The 14135-nt window shown below is 32.5% G+C and overlaps 1 protein-coding gene across 8 annotated transcripts in view; it reads right to left on the reverse strand.

The window, feature by feature from the left end:
* The window catches only part of CCDC171 (coiled-coil domain containing 171), a 341259-nt gene that overhangs the window by 116477 nt on the left and 210647 nt on the right, over nucleotides 1-14135 (reverse strand). For all 8 annotated transcript variants that reach the window (XR_009737984.1, XM_061425240.1, XM_061425244.1 and 5 more), the window contains 2 exons: nucleotides 6486-6631; nucleotides 4374-4428 (listed from right to left, as the gene is read on the reverse strand). Coding sequence is in view for 7 of the 8 variants with exons in the window: in XM_061425240.1 (XP_061281224.1) it covers nucleotides 4374-4428; nucleotides 6486-6631 (201 nt within the window). In the remaining variant the exon portion in view is untranslated. The remainder of the gene's footprint in view (nucleotides 1-4373; nucleotides 4429-6485; nucleotides 6632-14135) is intronic.

Raw genomic sequence — 14135 nt, forward strand, 5'->3', positions numbered from 1 at the left:
GTTCTTGAGAGTCCCTTGGACAGCAAGGAGATCCAACCAGTCAATCCTAAAGGAAATCAGTCCTGAATATTCATTGTAAGGACTAATGCTGAAGCTGAAACTCCAATATTTTGGCCACCTGATGGGAAGAACTCACTCAATGGAAAAGACCCTGATGCTGGGAAAGATTGAAGGCAGGAGGAGAAGGGGACGAGAGAGGATGAGATAGTTGGACAGCATCACTGACTCGATGGACATGAGGTTGAGCAAGCTCCGGGAGTTGGTGATGGACAGGGAAGCCTGGCGCGCTGCAGTCCTTGGATCACAGAGTCACACACGACTGAGCAACTAAACTGAACTGATTACAAGGAAAGAGACTGAATCAGTCATCAAAAAACTTTCAACAAAGAAAATCACCAGACCAGATAACTTTATGGGTAAATTCTGCCAAAAGTTTAAACAATTAACACCAAACTTTTTCAAACTCTTCCAAAAAATTGAAGTGGAGAGGCTACATCTTAACTCATTCTGTGAGGCCAGTATTACACTGAAACCAAAGTCAGACAATGATATCATGGGAAAACTACAGACCAACAATCCTTACGATTACAGATGCAAAAATCCTCAAAAAATGCTACGAAGCCAAATGTAGCAGTAGTCAAATGATTATACTCTACGTAATGAAGTGGTATTTACACCAGAAATGCAAAGGTGATTTAGCATATGTAAGCCAATCTATATAGTACACAACATTAATAGAATGAAGGTTGCAAGTAAAAATGATTATCTAATTTGAGATAGAAAGAGCCTTTTGCAAAAATAACAACACTTTCATAATATGAAAACTTTAAAAAACTAAGAACAGAAAAATGTTTCCTCACTCTCATGCAGGACATTTATGAAAAAAATTGATATAACATCATATTTAATGATGCAAAACCAAAAGCTTTCCCTATAAGATCAGGAACAACACACAAGGAGGTCTGCTGTCATCACATTATCTTATGTCTAGGACTGCAAGTTATAGCCAGACAATTAGATTTAAAAAAAGAAAGAAAGAAAAGGAGTAGGGAGGAAAGGAAAAGAAGAAAAGGAGAAAGAACACCCAAATTAGAAAGAAGTAAGTAAAACTATCTTTTATTTATAGAAATCATAATCTTATATATAGAAAATCCTAAAGAATCCACACAAAAAATTATTTGAGCTAATAAATTCAACAAAGTTGCAGTACACAAGACCAATACACAAAATCTATATTTCCATACGCTAGCAATTAAGAACCAAGAAATGAAATTTAAAAGTAATTTCATTTACAACAGCATTTCAATGGATAAAATAATGAGGAATAAATTCAAACAAGGGGCAAAACTTGTACACTGAAAACTATAAAACATTGTTGAAAGACATTAGAGATTTAAATAAATAGGAAGACATCTCATGTCAGGAATTGCAAGACTTAAGACAGCAATTCTCCCCAAATTTGATCTAGTAAATCTAATGGAATCACTACTAAAATTCCAACAGCAGAGTAGGATAAGGGGATATAGGAGTGACTGTTTACTGGTACTGGGTTTCTTTTGGGGATGATAAAAATACTCTGGAGTTAGATACTTGGGATTGTTGAATAGCATTGTAAATATATTGAAGGCCACTGAATTGTACATTTTAAAATGGTTTAGTGATTTCTTTTAATGTTCAATAGTTATGGTTTTTCCAAAATACAAAAAGTAGTTCAGAATTCAACTAAACAGAAAAGTGTGTGCATTAAAAAATGCACCTCATGAAAAGTTATAATAATTTTGTATATCTTTGTCCTAATTTTCTTAACCCCAATAACTTGAAATTAGTCCAAAAAGGTTTCCTAATAAAAAGTTAGCTTCTGGTCTACATTTAAAACAGTCATAAATTAAATATATTTAAATTCAATCAAAATAAAATTTCTATTTCTTTGAAAAAATATATGCTTTTAAATAAGAATGACAGGCCTTCTTTTTTTAATACTAGTATCAGTCCCAAATAGGGCTTTAAAAATAATAAACAGTCAACTGCTGTGTGTAATACAGTTTTAGGATTTGAAAAGTTGAATGTATCAAATTTAAAAATGAACAAATACCATAAAAGTAATAGCTTCTCCTAAAAACAGTTATGTTTAGTTTAAGTTATTTAAAGTACAAGAAAATAATTTCTACATGAAAGTTCTTTTTACTTGATTCTTGTGTTAGAAGTTAGTATTAAAATTCAATTCAGCAGGTTAAAAATTATTTTTATTCCAGAAAACTTGGTGCATACCTTGAAAACATATGTGCTTTAAAAATCTGAATAGCTATATTATTTGACTATGTACAGTAAACTGTGTCAAACAGCTTGGATGTAACCACAATCATTTTTACTGCACAACGGGATAGCCCAAACCCTCCTTCTGTACTACTCTTAGTTTCTCCAAGAAATAAAAGGCACTAGACAGTCCACAGTGGCCAGAAAATAAACTTGCAAGCTCTGGCCTGAAGACAGATGGGCTGTACCTCCCTGAGAACTTCAGAGGGGACCCACTGGGTCTCTTCCTTATCACCCATTTGTTCTCACCCACACTTTGTAGAAAAGAGAATTAGTCCAATAATCAATTAGCCTTTCCTAAAATTTCATGTCAAGCTTGAAAAGTAATTATAATTTAAAAATCACTATACATACAGAAATTTGCAAAATAACTATTACATCTAAAGGGGGGGAAAGCCATATAGCAAAACTCCAGTGTTTGTAGGCCAATTCTACAGACCTCTTTCTTTCTATTCGATGTTAAAAGAACTGCAAATGAAGAACTCTATGATTATAACTGTTCTGTTGCAATCAGTCTTTGTCATACTTAAACGATATATTTTGCCATTCTCACAACAAAAGGGTAAGGTACGACATTTAGATTTCACACTGATGATGGGTTTTGTCTGATGTCAAAGTCCACGCCCAAGACAGCTGCTATCCAACACTATTTTCCTCTGTTTGAGGAGATGACAAACAATTGAATTTCAAAGGCATTAACTGGTATAGAAAGGTATGCCATGTACATGACATAATTTATTTTTCCCATCCAAAGTCTCACCATATACTGAAAAAACAAAAAAATCTAACCAAAATGTCTTTTTTCCTACAAACCTAAATTTCAGATTTCTAGTATATTTGGACTTGATGTGACCGTATTTAAACTACACTGACAGGCTAAATATTTTAAACAGGAAGGAGGAGAATTCATAGTTTCAAATATTACTTAAAATAACACGCAGAAATTTTAAAAATCAGATTTTTTTTTTCAGAATGCTTTTGGTGAGTTACTTTTAGCTAGTCACTTACAATATCAAAGAATACAGATGCCCAGTGTTTTTAAGATGTTAAAATGTATTAAATATTGGTTGGTTAATGTTATTTATTATTTCCTTAACAAGATTAGTTTATAGGAGATTTTAAGTGATTTAAAATTGTATTATATAAAAAATTTGATTCAAAAATTATTCTAAATATGATTCATTCATAAACTCCATATATCTTAAAAGTACTCGGTACTTATATTTCTAACAAATTACCTGTTAAACAATAACAGAAACACATAAATAACGTTTCTCTACTTTTAAATAAGGGGTTTCCCTGGTGGCTCAGTGGTAAAGTGCCTGCCTACCAAGAAGATAAATTACAACTTGGAAAATATCATTGCCTAGGTTAAGGTAGATGAGTACTACCAAATACAATATATGATGTCTCTCTCTCTCTCTCTCTCTCTCTATATATATATATATGTATATGTATATGTATATAGGATAGTAGGTTTAAGAGTGCTGAGAGGGACGATGCGCTAAGTCACTTCAGTCATGTCCGACTCTTGGCAGCCCCATGGACTATATAGGTCACCAGGCTCCTCTGTCCATGGAATTTCCCAGGCAAGAATACTGGAGAGGTTGCCATTTCCTCCTCCAGGGGATCTTCCTGATCCAGGGATCAAACCGGTGTTTCTCATATCTCCTGTATTGGCACACAGGTTCTTTACCACTAGCACCACTTGGGACAGTGTGTTCAAACATTTTATCATTATAAGACATGATGATATCTTAATCGCCTCTAGTTCAGTGAGTAAAGACCACAAACAACTCAAGTGCAATTATACTAGTTTGGAGAAACCACTATTTTCATAGTTTTATCAAGTACATAAAGTGAATTCTGAAAAAAGTTATGCAATATAGCATTGTCCAATACAAATTTTCAGTCATTTGAAAGGATCCTTTTGTTAACTTATTTTTAAAGAAAGCTACAAAATGAATCAAAGTACTTTGTAGTTAATATTGATAAAAGTAATGACCAGGAGAACTGTATCATAATACAAGCTGAACAATATTGAAGAAAAATTATAGTACCTTATGAAGCATATTTTCCACTGTTCTCATATGATTAGCAACACATTCTTTGTCTCTAGAAACAAAATAAAGACTAGGTATTAGTAAAACCCAAACCCTACTGTAACTGTCATTTATTTTAGGGTTAAGTCACTGTCACTGGAAAATAAGGGTTGGTTTTCATTGGACTCCTTCTAAAAGTGTGAAACCTAACCATACTCACTGGTGTGTTTTCACATTTAACTCTTATTTTCAGTTATATTGCCTGCCGTAAATTAGAGGTGAGAAAAACCATATGAATATCTTCAAAGTTAAAAAAAAGAGTGAAAAAAAAAGAAAAAGAAATCATGATTACATAATTGATATACAGTGTGTTGAAAAGGTTAAACTTGCACTCTTTTAGCTTCTAAATGAAAAAGACTTTAGAAGTATTAGTGGTGGATATAAATGGCCATACTATGCACAATAATATTTTCCCTATGACAGGTTTTTTGTGCTATAATAATTACACAAAAACCCTTTATGGCCTTGACCAGAAATATGCAAATTTACTATTCTCTTCTCTAGCCCTGTATATTAAATTTAGCTTTGATGATGAAATTAAAAGTTTAGATGGAAATGCTGAAGACAAAATTTTAATGGTGAATTACAAATTAAAAACTGTAAATAATGTATTAGCTCTCCAAATTTCAAATTAGCTTTTTTAGTGTTATTAAGAATATGTGCCCATGGTCACAGATCTCAGACACGACAAATTCCTGAATTACCAGTAGTACTGTGAAGATGCAATATGAATCTAGAGGTTTTATAATCTTGTTTTCATTAATCTTAGAATTTTCAATGCTCTAAGACATACTAAAAATTACCTGTGCTAAGATTCTCATTTGACACGAGAAAACCAACTGAAAAATGACAGCAAAAAACTGATTCAGTCAGACTTACGTTTTTAAAAAATGACAATTTCATATACCCAATATGGGTAGCACAGTGTTATAGAGGTTTACAATTATTCAAATATGTATTGGTGGGTATTCAAACATGCCAATATTGTGGCACTGTGTAAACTCATTTTTTTCATTATGTGTGAGCAATATCCCAAGCCAACTGACAAAGCTGTGGATATCCTAGGATTGCAAACTGCTTGTTTTGTGATTTAGTTTATAGACTACATTCATATTTTCATGGGTAGAGTTTGTCTCCAGACATTTTTAAGTTGTATTTATATATTTGTAAATACACACACACACACACACACACACACACACACATATGTATACATGTGTGTTGTGTACTTGCAAGTACAGGAATCAAGAATTCCAAATTTAGAAACAGTAAGTGTATTAAAATTAGATGTTTCTTTAATCTATAAATAGATTTTCTTTAAGCCATGCAGTTTGTAAAAAGGGTTGTCTTAAAGTACTCCATGAAATTTGATGTGGGGAACAAATAAAAATACCCAAGAGAACTGTTCAATTTGAACTTCACAGTGTATGTCAACTTGATTACCTGGTAAAACGAAAAACACTCCTATCACATTGACATAGTTGCCCACTCTGAAAACTGCCTATTTTTCTCTATTTAACATATTTGAATATACAACCATAAAATTAAAAGAAGTTTCCATGATCAGTATGCTTTTATTGCACTTTAAAAATGCTATAATACACATGTTGATTATATACTAACATTTCTTTATGAAAATATGATTTGCAATATTAGAATATCATAATATATGCAGAAGCAAATTTGGAAGGCAATGGGACAGAAAGGGTTGAGAAATATGTAATACAGAAACTATTCAAAACTTTAGAATAAAGTGTCTTATAGATTAAGAGTCATATGTTAATGAAAACCTGGTTTCAAACAAGTTAACACTACAACAGAGCCTAAAACACACAACATCAGCGGTTATATAGAAACTTATTCTTTTCTAAGGTTTCTCAATAAAATATACATTTAGTATGTTGAGTTAAGAGTTTTCTCTTTTTGAGGATATATCAGAGAATTTCAAAGAGAGACAGCTGTACTTTTGTTTTCTAACACTGTATTATCCAGGGCTAAAACCCAGAGCATGAAAGTAAGAATTGATCTTTTGTCTGTTTTAAGTGATCTCCCCAAGGTCCAAATGCTCACTTGGCTGCCATGCGGAGGGCACTCTCTGCATCATGGATGTTCTCCTCCAGTCGACGCTTGTCCTGCTCCAGCTGGGTAAGATGTCTATTGAGCTGACGCAGAGATTGATCTTTTCTTCTCAGCTCCATCTTTGCCTCGGAGAGACTCTGCAAGCAGACAGAAAACAGAGTTACTTGTCAGCCCCGATAATTAACTTCAATTTATGCCATAGGCTATTAAACAAAGAAGGATACAGACTGACTGAGAAGTAGACTTGGGTCATTACACATCAAGGTTTAACAAATTTTTGGCAAAAATTTTACATACGTGCTAAACAGAAATGATACAAGTGAGAAGATTCTGAAAAATGTTTAGCTGCAAAATACAACTCTATTTTATTTTTTAAAATACTACAAGGAGAATACATTCTTTTCTTGGTAAAAATATCTGATTATTAGAAACCTCAGGTTACATTTTCCTTTAATGACAAAAAATAAAGATCTCAATGGAAAGTACACATGAAATTTAGAATCTGTGCAAGAACTATCATATGGCCAAAGTGTGTGTGTGACTGAGAGGAAGGTGGATTAGGATACCAATAAGAGAATGGGAACCCAAGATTTAAAAGCATCACTGCTATCTTTAAAAATATATCTGTAACAGATTGCTATATACATCTCGGTGAAAAAACAAACTGGCCTCCAAAATAAAATTCACTCATTTCCCATTAAAAAAAACTCTCATATCAGAGATAACACAAACCTGATCAACATTTCAACAGAGAGTTATAAATAATACTTGCATTTGTTATTATAAAAACAGTCCATAAATATTTTCCTACTCAGAGAAGTACAAAATTTGTTGATTGATGTTTGTTTTGCTATGTGCTTTAATCTGAAATATTCACTTAGCACAAGTTTCAAGATACAAGAGTACAACTTCATCTTGGAACTAAGGCTAAAGGTTTTAGAAACTTGTAAGTTAAAGGATCATTTTATTTTAAATTCTAGGATGTAAAATAATATAGGAATCAGAGGATCTCTTAGCACTGAAAATCTGCTCATTCCTCTGTCTATGACTTCTAGAATATGAGTTTATCAACCAATTTTTCAATTAAGTTTGTTGGACACTGAGCTATGTAATTGATTGTATACACATATTTTTGCTTTTTTCTAAGAGTTTAGCCACATATTAACATTCATAATCATGCTTCAAATACCCAGTAAAGAACAACCAAAATGCAGTAATTTCATGTTTAAAACTCTTCTAATAGTATTATTTTAATGCACTCACAATAAAATAAAAAACTCAAGCTGCCTGCATGGGGCTAAAACAATTAATTTACTCTATAAACACTGTGAATTGAAAGCAAAACCAATAAGGTATTTTTAAATGCTAAAAAAAATTTTTAATTCAGTATTTTACTTTTCAAACAGTCAAGCTGCATGCTGTCAGACAAATACAAGTCAAAAACTAAAAATAAGCAAACTATGATTACTTTTTAGACATTATGTTTTATTTAAAATCTTTAGTAGTAACAGATCTTCAAGAATATCCCACTTTGGAAGTAGTCACTGATTCGAGCCAACTTTGAAAAGACAACAAAAAAGAAATTTGAAAAGCCGTGCTAAACCTACTTAGTCTGTGCCAATATTGAGATATTTAAAGGCACTGAAGTATCATGAGATTTCTTTCTTAAAAAAAATAAAACCCAGTTGAGTCCTTTTAAAGTCAATATTTCTGACATCTTTCAGGTAATAAAAAAAATGCTATTTTTCAGATGTGAAGATAAAATTAATGATCTACCACCAGTTACACATAAAGCTTGAGTTCTTTTTCCAACAGAAATAATAGAATATGCCCATCCATTCAAATTCTCTTGCTCAGTAATTCTTATGACTAGAGGTGTATATTTGTGAGGGACGTTCAGGATATTGATTCCAGTCTCGTCCAGAGTGAAGCTCACTGGTCCAATCTAAGGGAACCCATGACCTTAAAATCACTATAAAACCACACTTGACTTTTCAGCAATTCTATGATACCCTTCCAAAGAAGCTATAACTCATGGAATTAGAATCTCCACTGTATATCTAAATCTACCAGCTTGCATCAGCTTTCACCTCCTTCTCTCAGGTGCAAGGTCAGGGAGCCACCAAAGTCTCCTAAAGCTCACCCTGCGTCAGAGGTACAGCTGAATAGTTTACTCTAAGACTAAACCTACAGACAACAAGCAAAAAATGGCAGAAATAAAGTGGTATGAATCATACTTCTTTAGTGTAAAAATGAAGAGAGGATGGTTTTTGAAAAACGAATGATCATTTATATAACTTATGGACACAGAAGTCTCATTTTAAAGAGCTGAGGAACATCACAATGCAGTAATACGTCTTTTTACTGATATCCACATTATTGTCTTTGATGGCAAAAGTAGAATCCTTAAAAACCCTAACACTGAGCTTTTAAAAAAGAAAAACATATGTATATGTGTGCATATATATATATATGACATACACATATGTATTTACACCATTTATAAAATATATTATAGATACATATAAAGTTTGAAGTTCAGCTTTTCTTTACTCCTGTTCAGATTTATCTAATTAAAACCCATGATAAACTTCACAGACTCTAATATTTCCAACTGAAGGACTCAAACCAAGAAGGTGTGCCTCTGGGCAGCAAGGCAACAATGATAAGCAGCAGGTTAGCCACTAATTTCTCTACCGGGTAGATTGTGAAAGTGTGATGTTCTGATATCCAAGAAACTGTTCAGGAGAGAATAGGATAAATCAAGTTTAATAACTCTGCTCCTAATTGTTCCCCCAATGCTCAACTCTAATTACTTGGAGAACTCTCCTGACTGTCACCTGATATTAAGTTGTTGGAGGCTGAGCCTGGAACAGCAAGATAATCAATAAACATTTAGTGGGGAGAAGAATGAAGATCCTGTTAAGCAGTGGGAACCTGCAGCACCCAAAGCCCTTCTGCTCATGAGAAAACCTATGGGACAACCATCGTGATTGCGAAGCAATAATCCAAAGCACTGTTTTTAGGCCTTGAGGCCTTTAGGCAACAGTACATTTGAGGAAAAGAGGTTAACACGGTCACCCTAATTACAGCCCACTTTCACATACTTCATATATAAGCGAAGACAAGCCAATTAGGTAGAAAGGAAGATAAGGGAAGTTTTATTTGTATACTAATTAAACCCCTGATGAAATTAAAGGAAAAACATACAGCTCTGTAATTGTGTCTGAGAAAGGTCACTTCAGGTTCAGTTATCAGAACAGCACAGCCTTGAGATATTTCACTTAATCCACAATACAGCCCTCATTTTGTACTCAGGTCTTAATATTTACCAAAAAAAAAGAAAAATTCAAAGCCCGATACTGCATTTATCTTTAAACTGTGTTGTGAACAATTTTAGCTATTAGAAAGTTAATGCTAAATATAACAGAAGTTTAAAAGGAAAAATATCACCTAGACAAGAACCAATGCCACAATATTATTTATCAAACATTCTGAGTTTTCACTTTAAATCCAAAGTGTTTTAAAACAACTATTTACAACAGAATCCCAAGCTGACTGTATTTTAGAAGCTATTCTGCAATATATTTGTTGTATTTCTTTTAAGATAATGATGTCATTGCTCACGTATACCTCTCATAGTCCAGAGGGAAAAGCCAATGCTTTCACTAGAATACTATTATAAGATATTTTTACATCTAGTTATTTTCCTAAGATGGTAATGAAAAGCAATGTATCACTAATGAAATATGGCAGGGTAGTATGGATACCAACCAAGTAGTTAAGTATAGAGAAAGCTTAGGGGTAGAATATAGGAGAGAGGTGAATATTAAAATACCGACATGTTTTTTAAATGTCTGTTTTCTTATCTACAGTTCCTGAAGTTTCTATAATCAAAGTGTTACCACTGAATAAGAACACAAATCATTTTCTTAAGTCATACATAATTTCATACTTACTTCTAAAGTTATAAACATTTATTACACTTAACAATTTTTAAAAAATTAATTGTGAATATAAATTGAAATTCTATTACTTTGCACCTATGAAAACATTTTACAGTGGAATGTTTAATAACATCTTTATTGAGATATAATTCACAAGCCACATAATTCACACTTTTAAAGTGCAAAATTAAGTGGGTTTTAGGATATTAACAAAGTTGTGCAACCATCACCAATGGAGGTCTTTTTTGAAGAGAAGTTCTTTAAAAAAAAAAAAAACTTATCAAAACAATAGGGCAATATAGTATATCTCATTACCTCACAGCTAGCTCTAATTTTAAATGACACAAGATATACAGAGTTTAAATTTTGTTCAGTAAAAGTTTCAAAAGTATAAAATTTATAACATGAATTCCCTGAATTAGAATACTTGATTAATAAATGTGGTATTTAGTACCAAAGTTAGTTACCTGAAAGAATGTACAAAAATCTCCAACTATTATTCCTGGATGTTAAGGGAAGCATCTAACATAGCTCTTTCTCATAAGTACACTACTGTACCTACCGCCTTAGACCATTACGCCAGCTATGAAGACCAAGCCCCAGGAGATTTCACTTTCATAGATTTTCTTTTGTCTAATGGGAAATATCTATGGATCCACATTTCTACAGACTAAAAGCTAATGGCTTTTTCAATTTGGTAGAAAAGTTAGTCATACAAAATGTAAGACCAGACAACAACACAAGTATAAAAAAGAATAAAGCTACATTTCCTAGGTTAAGAAAAGAACATCTGTAACATCTTTTTCTAAAATTGTACCACGGTCCCACTGTAATTTTGGAATAAACATTCCTAGACTGTGATGAGTTAGGTAAAACATCTCAAGGCATTAAAACTCATGTTGGAAAAAGAAACAGCATTGTCTTTTGCCCTACCATTATAATATGACCACAAGAAAATCACATTAATCAAGAATTAGTTATCTGTTGGGTGGGTCAAACTATGCAGACTGCCACAAAAAGTATAAATTTAAAATGATACAACCACCAGATTTATAATTGGGTACACAAGTTAATGATGAAACTAAAGAATGATATAGTTTATAATAAAGCTTGAAAATCTGTGAGATAAGCAACTAGAGAATTTATAATAAAGATATAATAGTAAAAGATACTGGTATGCAGTAAAATTATTATATGAATAAATTTTAGTTTTGGTATTCTACATTTTATATGGATAATTTGTATTAAAAGTTCTGCAATTTTAAGTTATCTTCTTAAGGACATTATCTTCTATTATTTTCTAATAATAAACTAATACAAAACATAGGTGACATTAATAAACCAAAGCTAAAGATCAAATAAATTACCCACTTTGGGAACTAATAAATAACAGCCCTTATTAGAACTCACATGTCTAGTAAGACACAGATGTGAAAGTGTCCTATAAACTGTAAAAGGCTACAAAAATTTAATATGCATAATTAATGTAACACTTAGACTTCGACATGTAGTGTTATTACAGTCTTCTTTAAATCTCTCTATATATAGCAACTTATGAGTTCCTATTTTAATTTTACATTATCCTTTACACATAAGCATTATATAAACATTCATAAATTGTTTAAAGTAAGTATTTCTATCACACTTGAAAAAGGTAAAATAACATTAACAAAAAGGTGTAAAAAAGTCACTTTAATAGAAGACCATATGGTAGATGAGTTTCAAAAGATGGAGCAGACAAGCAATGAAAATTCACCTTCAAAATTTCAAAGTATGCTATAACGTTTTGCTGTATGCTTTATGATTATTGGCACCACATTTCCACATGTTCCTTTGAAAACATCCTCCTAAATTCCATCAGTATAAAAGGAAAAAAGTTAATCCTGCCCAGTAAACTCACTGAAAATGATCAGTAGTAAAATATAGTGGAAAGGAAAAGAATCTCATAAAAGTGTTCAAAACATATTTAACACCATTTGTTCCATGCCTCACATAGTACTACAAAACTCTGGTAGACTAAGTGGGTTAGATAATAATGAGGTAAACTGGGAGAGAAATTGTTAAAAGACACTTAAAATGACAAAAAAAAAAAAAAGGAGGATAATAAAGAGAATTACGAGAGCCCTCTCAACTAGAAAATACATTCAGAAAAGTACAGACAAGTGGCAGCTAGATTTATTGTGACACATGGCATGTAAGCAGTAACGTGGCAGTAATGTTTTCTCAGAATATAAAACAAACCGCATTTGGCTGCGCTACAGACCTCAGGAGACAGAAACTAGCTGCAGGTGACAACCACCATGATGCGCTAATAAAACCAACTCTTACACGACCTCTATTTTGTCCCAGTGAATAGCTAATAAATAAAGGGGTGGAATACAATAAGTCCTTCTGTTAGATTTTATCAGCTATGGACTGCTCAGCAGGTTCTAAAAACTTCACCCAGTTGACAGTCCTTAGTTATGTGGCGGTCCAAAAATTTGCAGAATTCCCTAGCAATATTTTAAATGAGTCAAGCTATGAATTAGGTTGCAGGAAAATATCATTTAGAAATTAAATACTGCTTTTAAATCATTTGGGAATTACCTAAAACAAATGTCTACTTAGAATTGAGAAATATGAATAATTTATAAGGAGCTTCATATGGTTGGATTTCTGACACTTAAAAAGAACTTACTGTCAGAAGAATTTTTCAATTTCAAGAATTCTTTTTGTGATGTAATTGAACAGGACAGATAAATCCTATACAATAATTAAAATATCTTCATATTAATATTTTTATTGTACTATAAAATTTTAATGACTATCTTGATTTGCTGAATATGTTTTATATTAAATAATATTAATAAAGTCAATCCAATATCAGCTGAGTAAAAATTAATTATTTAAGAGAATGTGAAGATCAAGTTTAAATTAGAAAAATAAACTTAGGTTCTTTTACATTTAAATGTAGATAAAACAAAGTCTGAGTTTTTTTCTTAAGAAAATCTATTCATTGGGCGAATTTTTTTGTATGAGATTTCACCACTGATTTCTATCTTCATTTTAGAGATATATTCACAGGGGAAAATTCTGAACTACAAACCTTTCCTACATTTCCTGATCTGAGCATTCCACCTTTGTACGAAGGCACTAGGTCTGTTCTTGAACCATGCCTATCATATTCGTCATCGTCGTGAAGTCGCTCAGTCGTGTCCGACTCTTCGTGACCCCATGGACTGTAGCCCACCAGGCTCCTCCATCCATGGAATTTTGTAGGCAAGAGTCCTGGAGTGGGTTGCCATTTCCTTCCCCATGCCTATCATATTAGAAGTGTGCGGTAAATGTTTGCTATTTTAACTTAGTTCACCCAAATCCTAGGGGAAAAAACAGCTAGAGTGACAACTGAAACATATTATCGTTATCACACAAGCATTTTATAGTTACATCAACTCAATTGATTCTTCATAGTCCAGTGAGATAGATCGCATTATCACTTCTATTTTACATACAAGGAAAGTAAGAATCAGAAGAGTTAAGTAATGTTCCCAAGATCATGTAACTTCTAGCTGGATTTACACCAAAATGTGAGCCCAAGTCTTCTAAATCTAAACCCTTACTCTTTTTTTCAGTTGAGGTAACACTGGTTTATAACTTCGTATGTTTCACGTGTACAATATTTTATGAACACGTCCATGTACACTGCAGCATGCTC

This window comes from Bos javanicus, chromosome 8 (genome assembly GCF_032452875.1).
Source record: "Bos javanicus breed banteng chromosome 8, ARS-OSU_banteng_1.0, whole genome shotgun sequence".
NCBI classification, from domain to species: domain Eukaryota; kingdom Metazoa; phylum Chordata; class Mammalia; order Artiodactyla; family Bovidae; genus Bos; species Bos javanicus.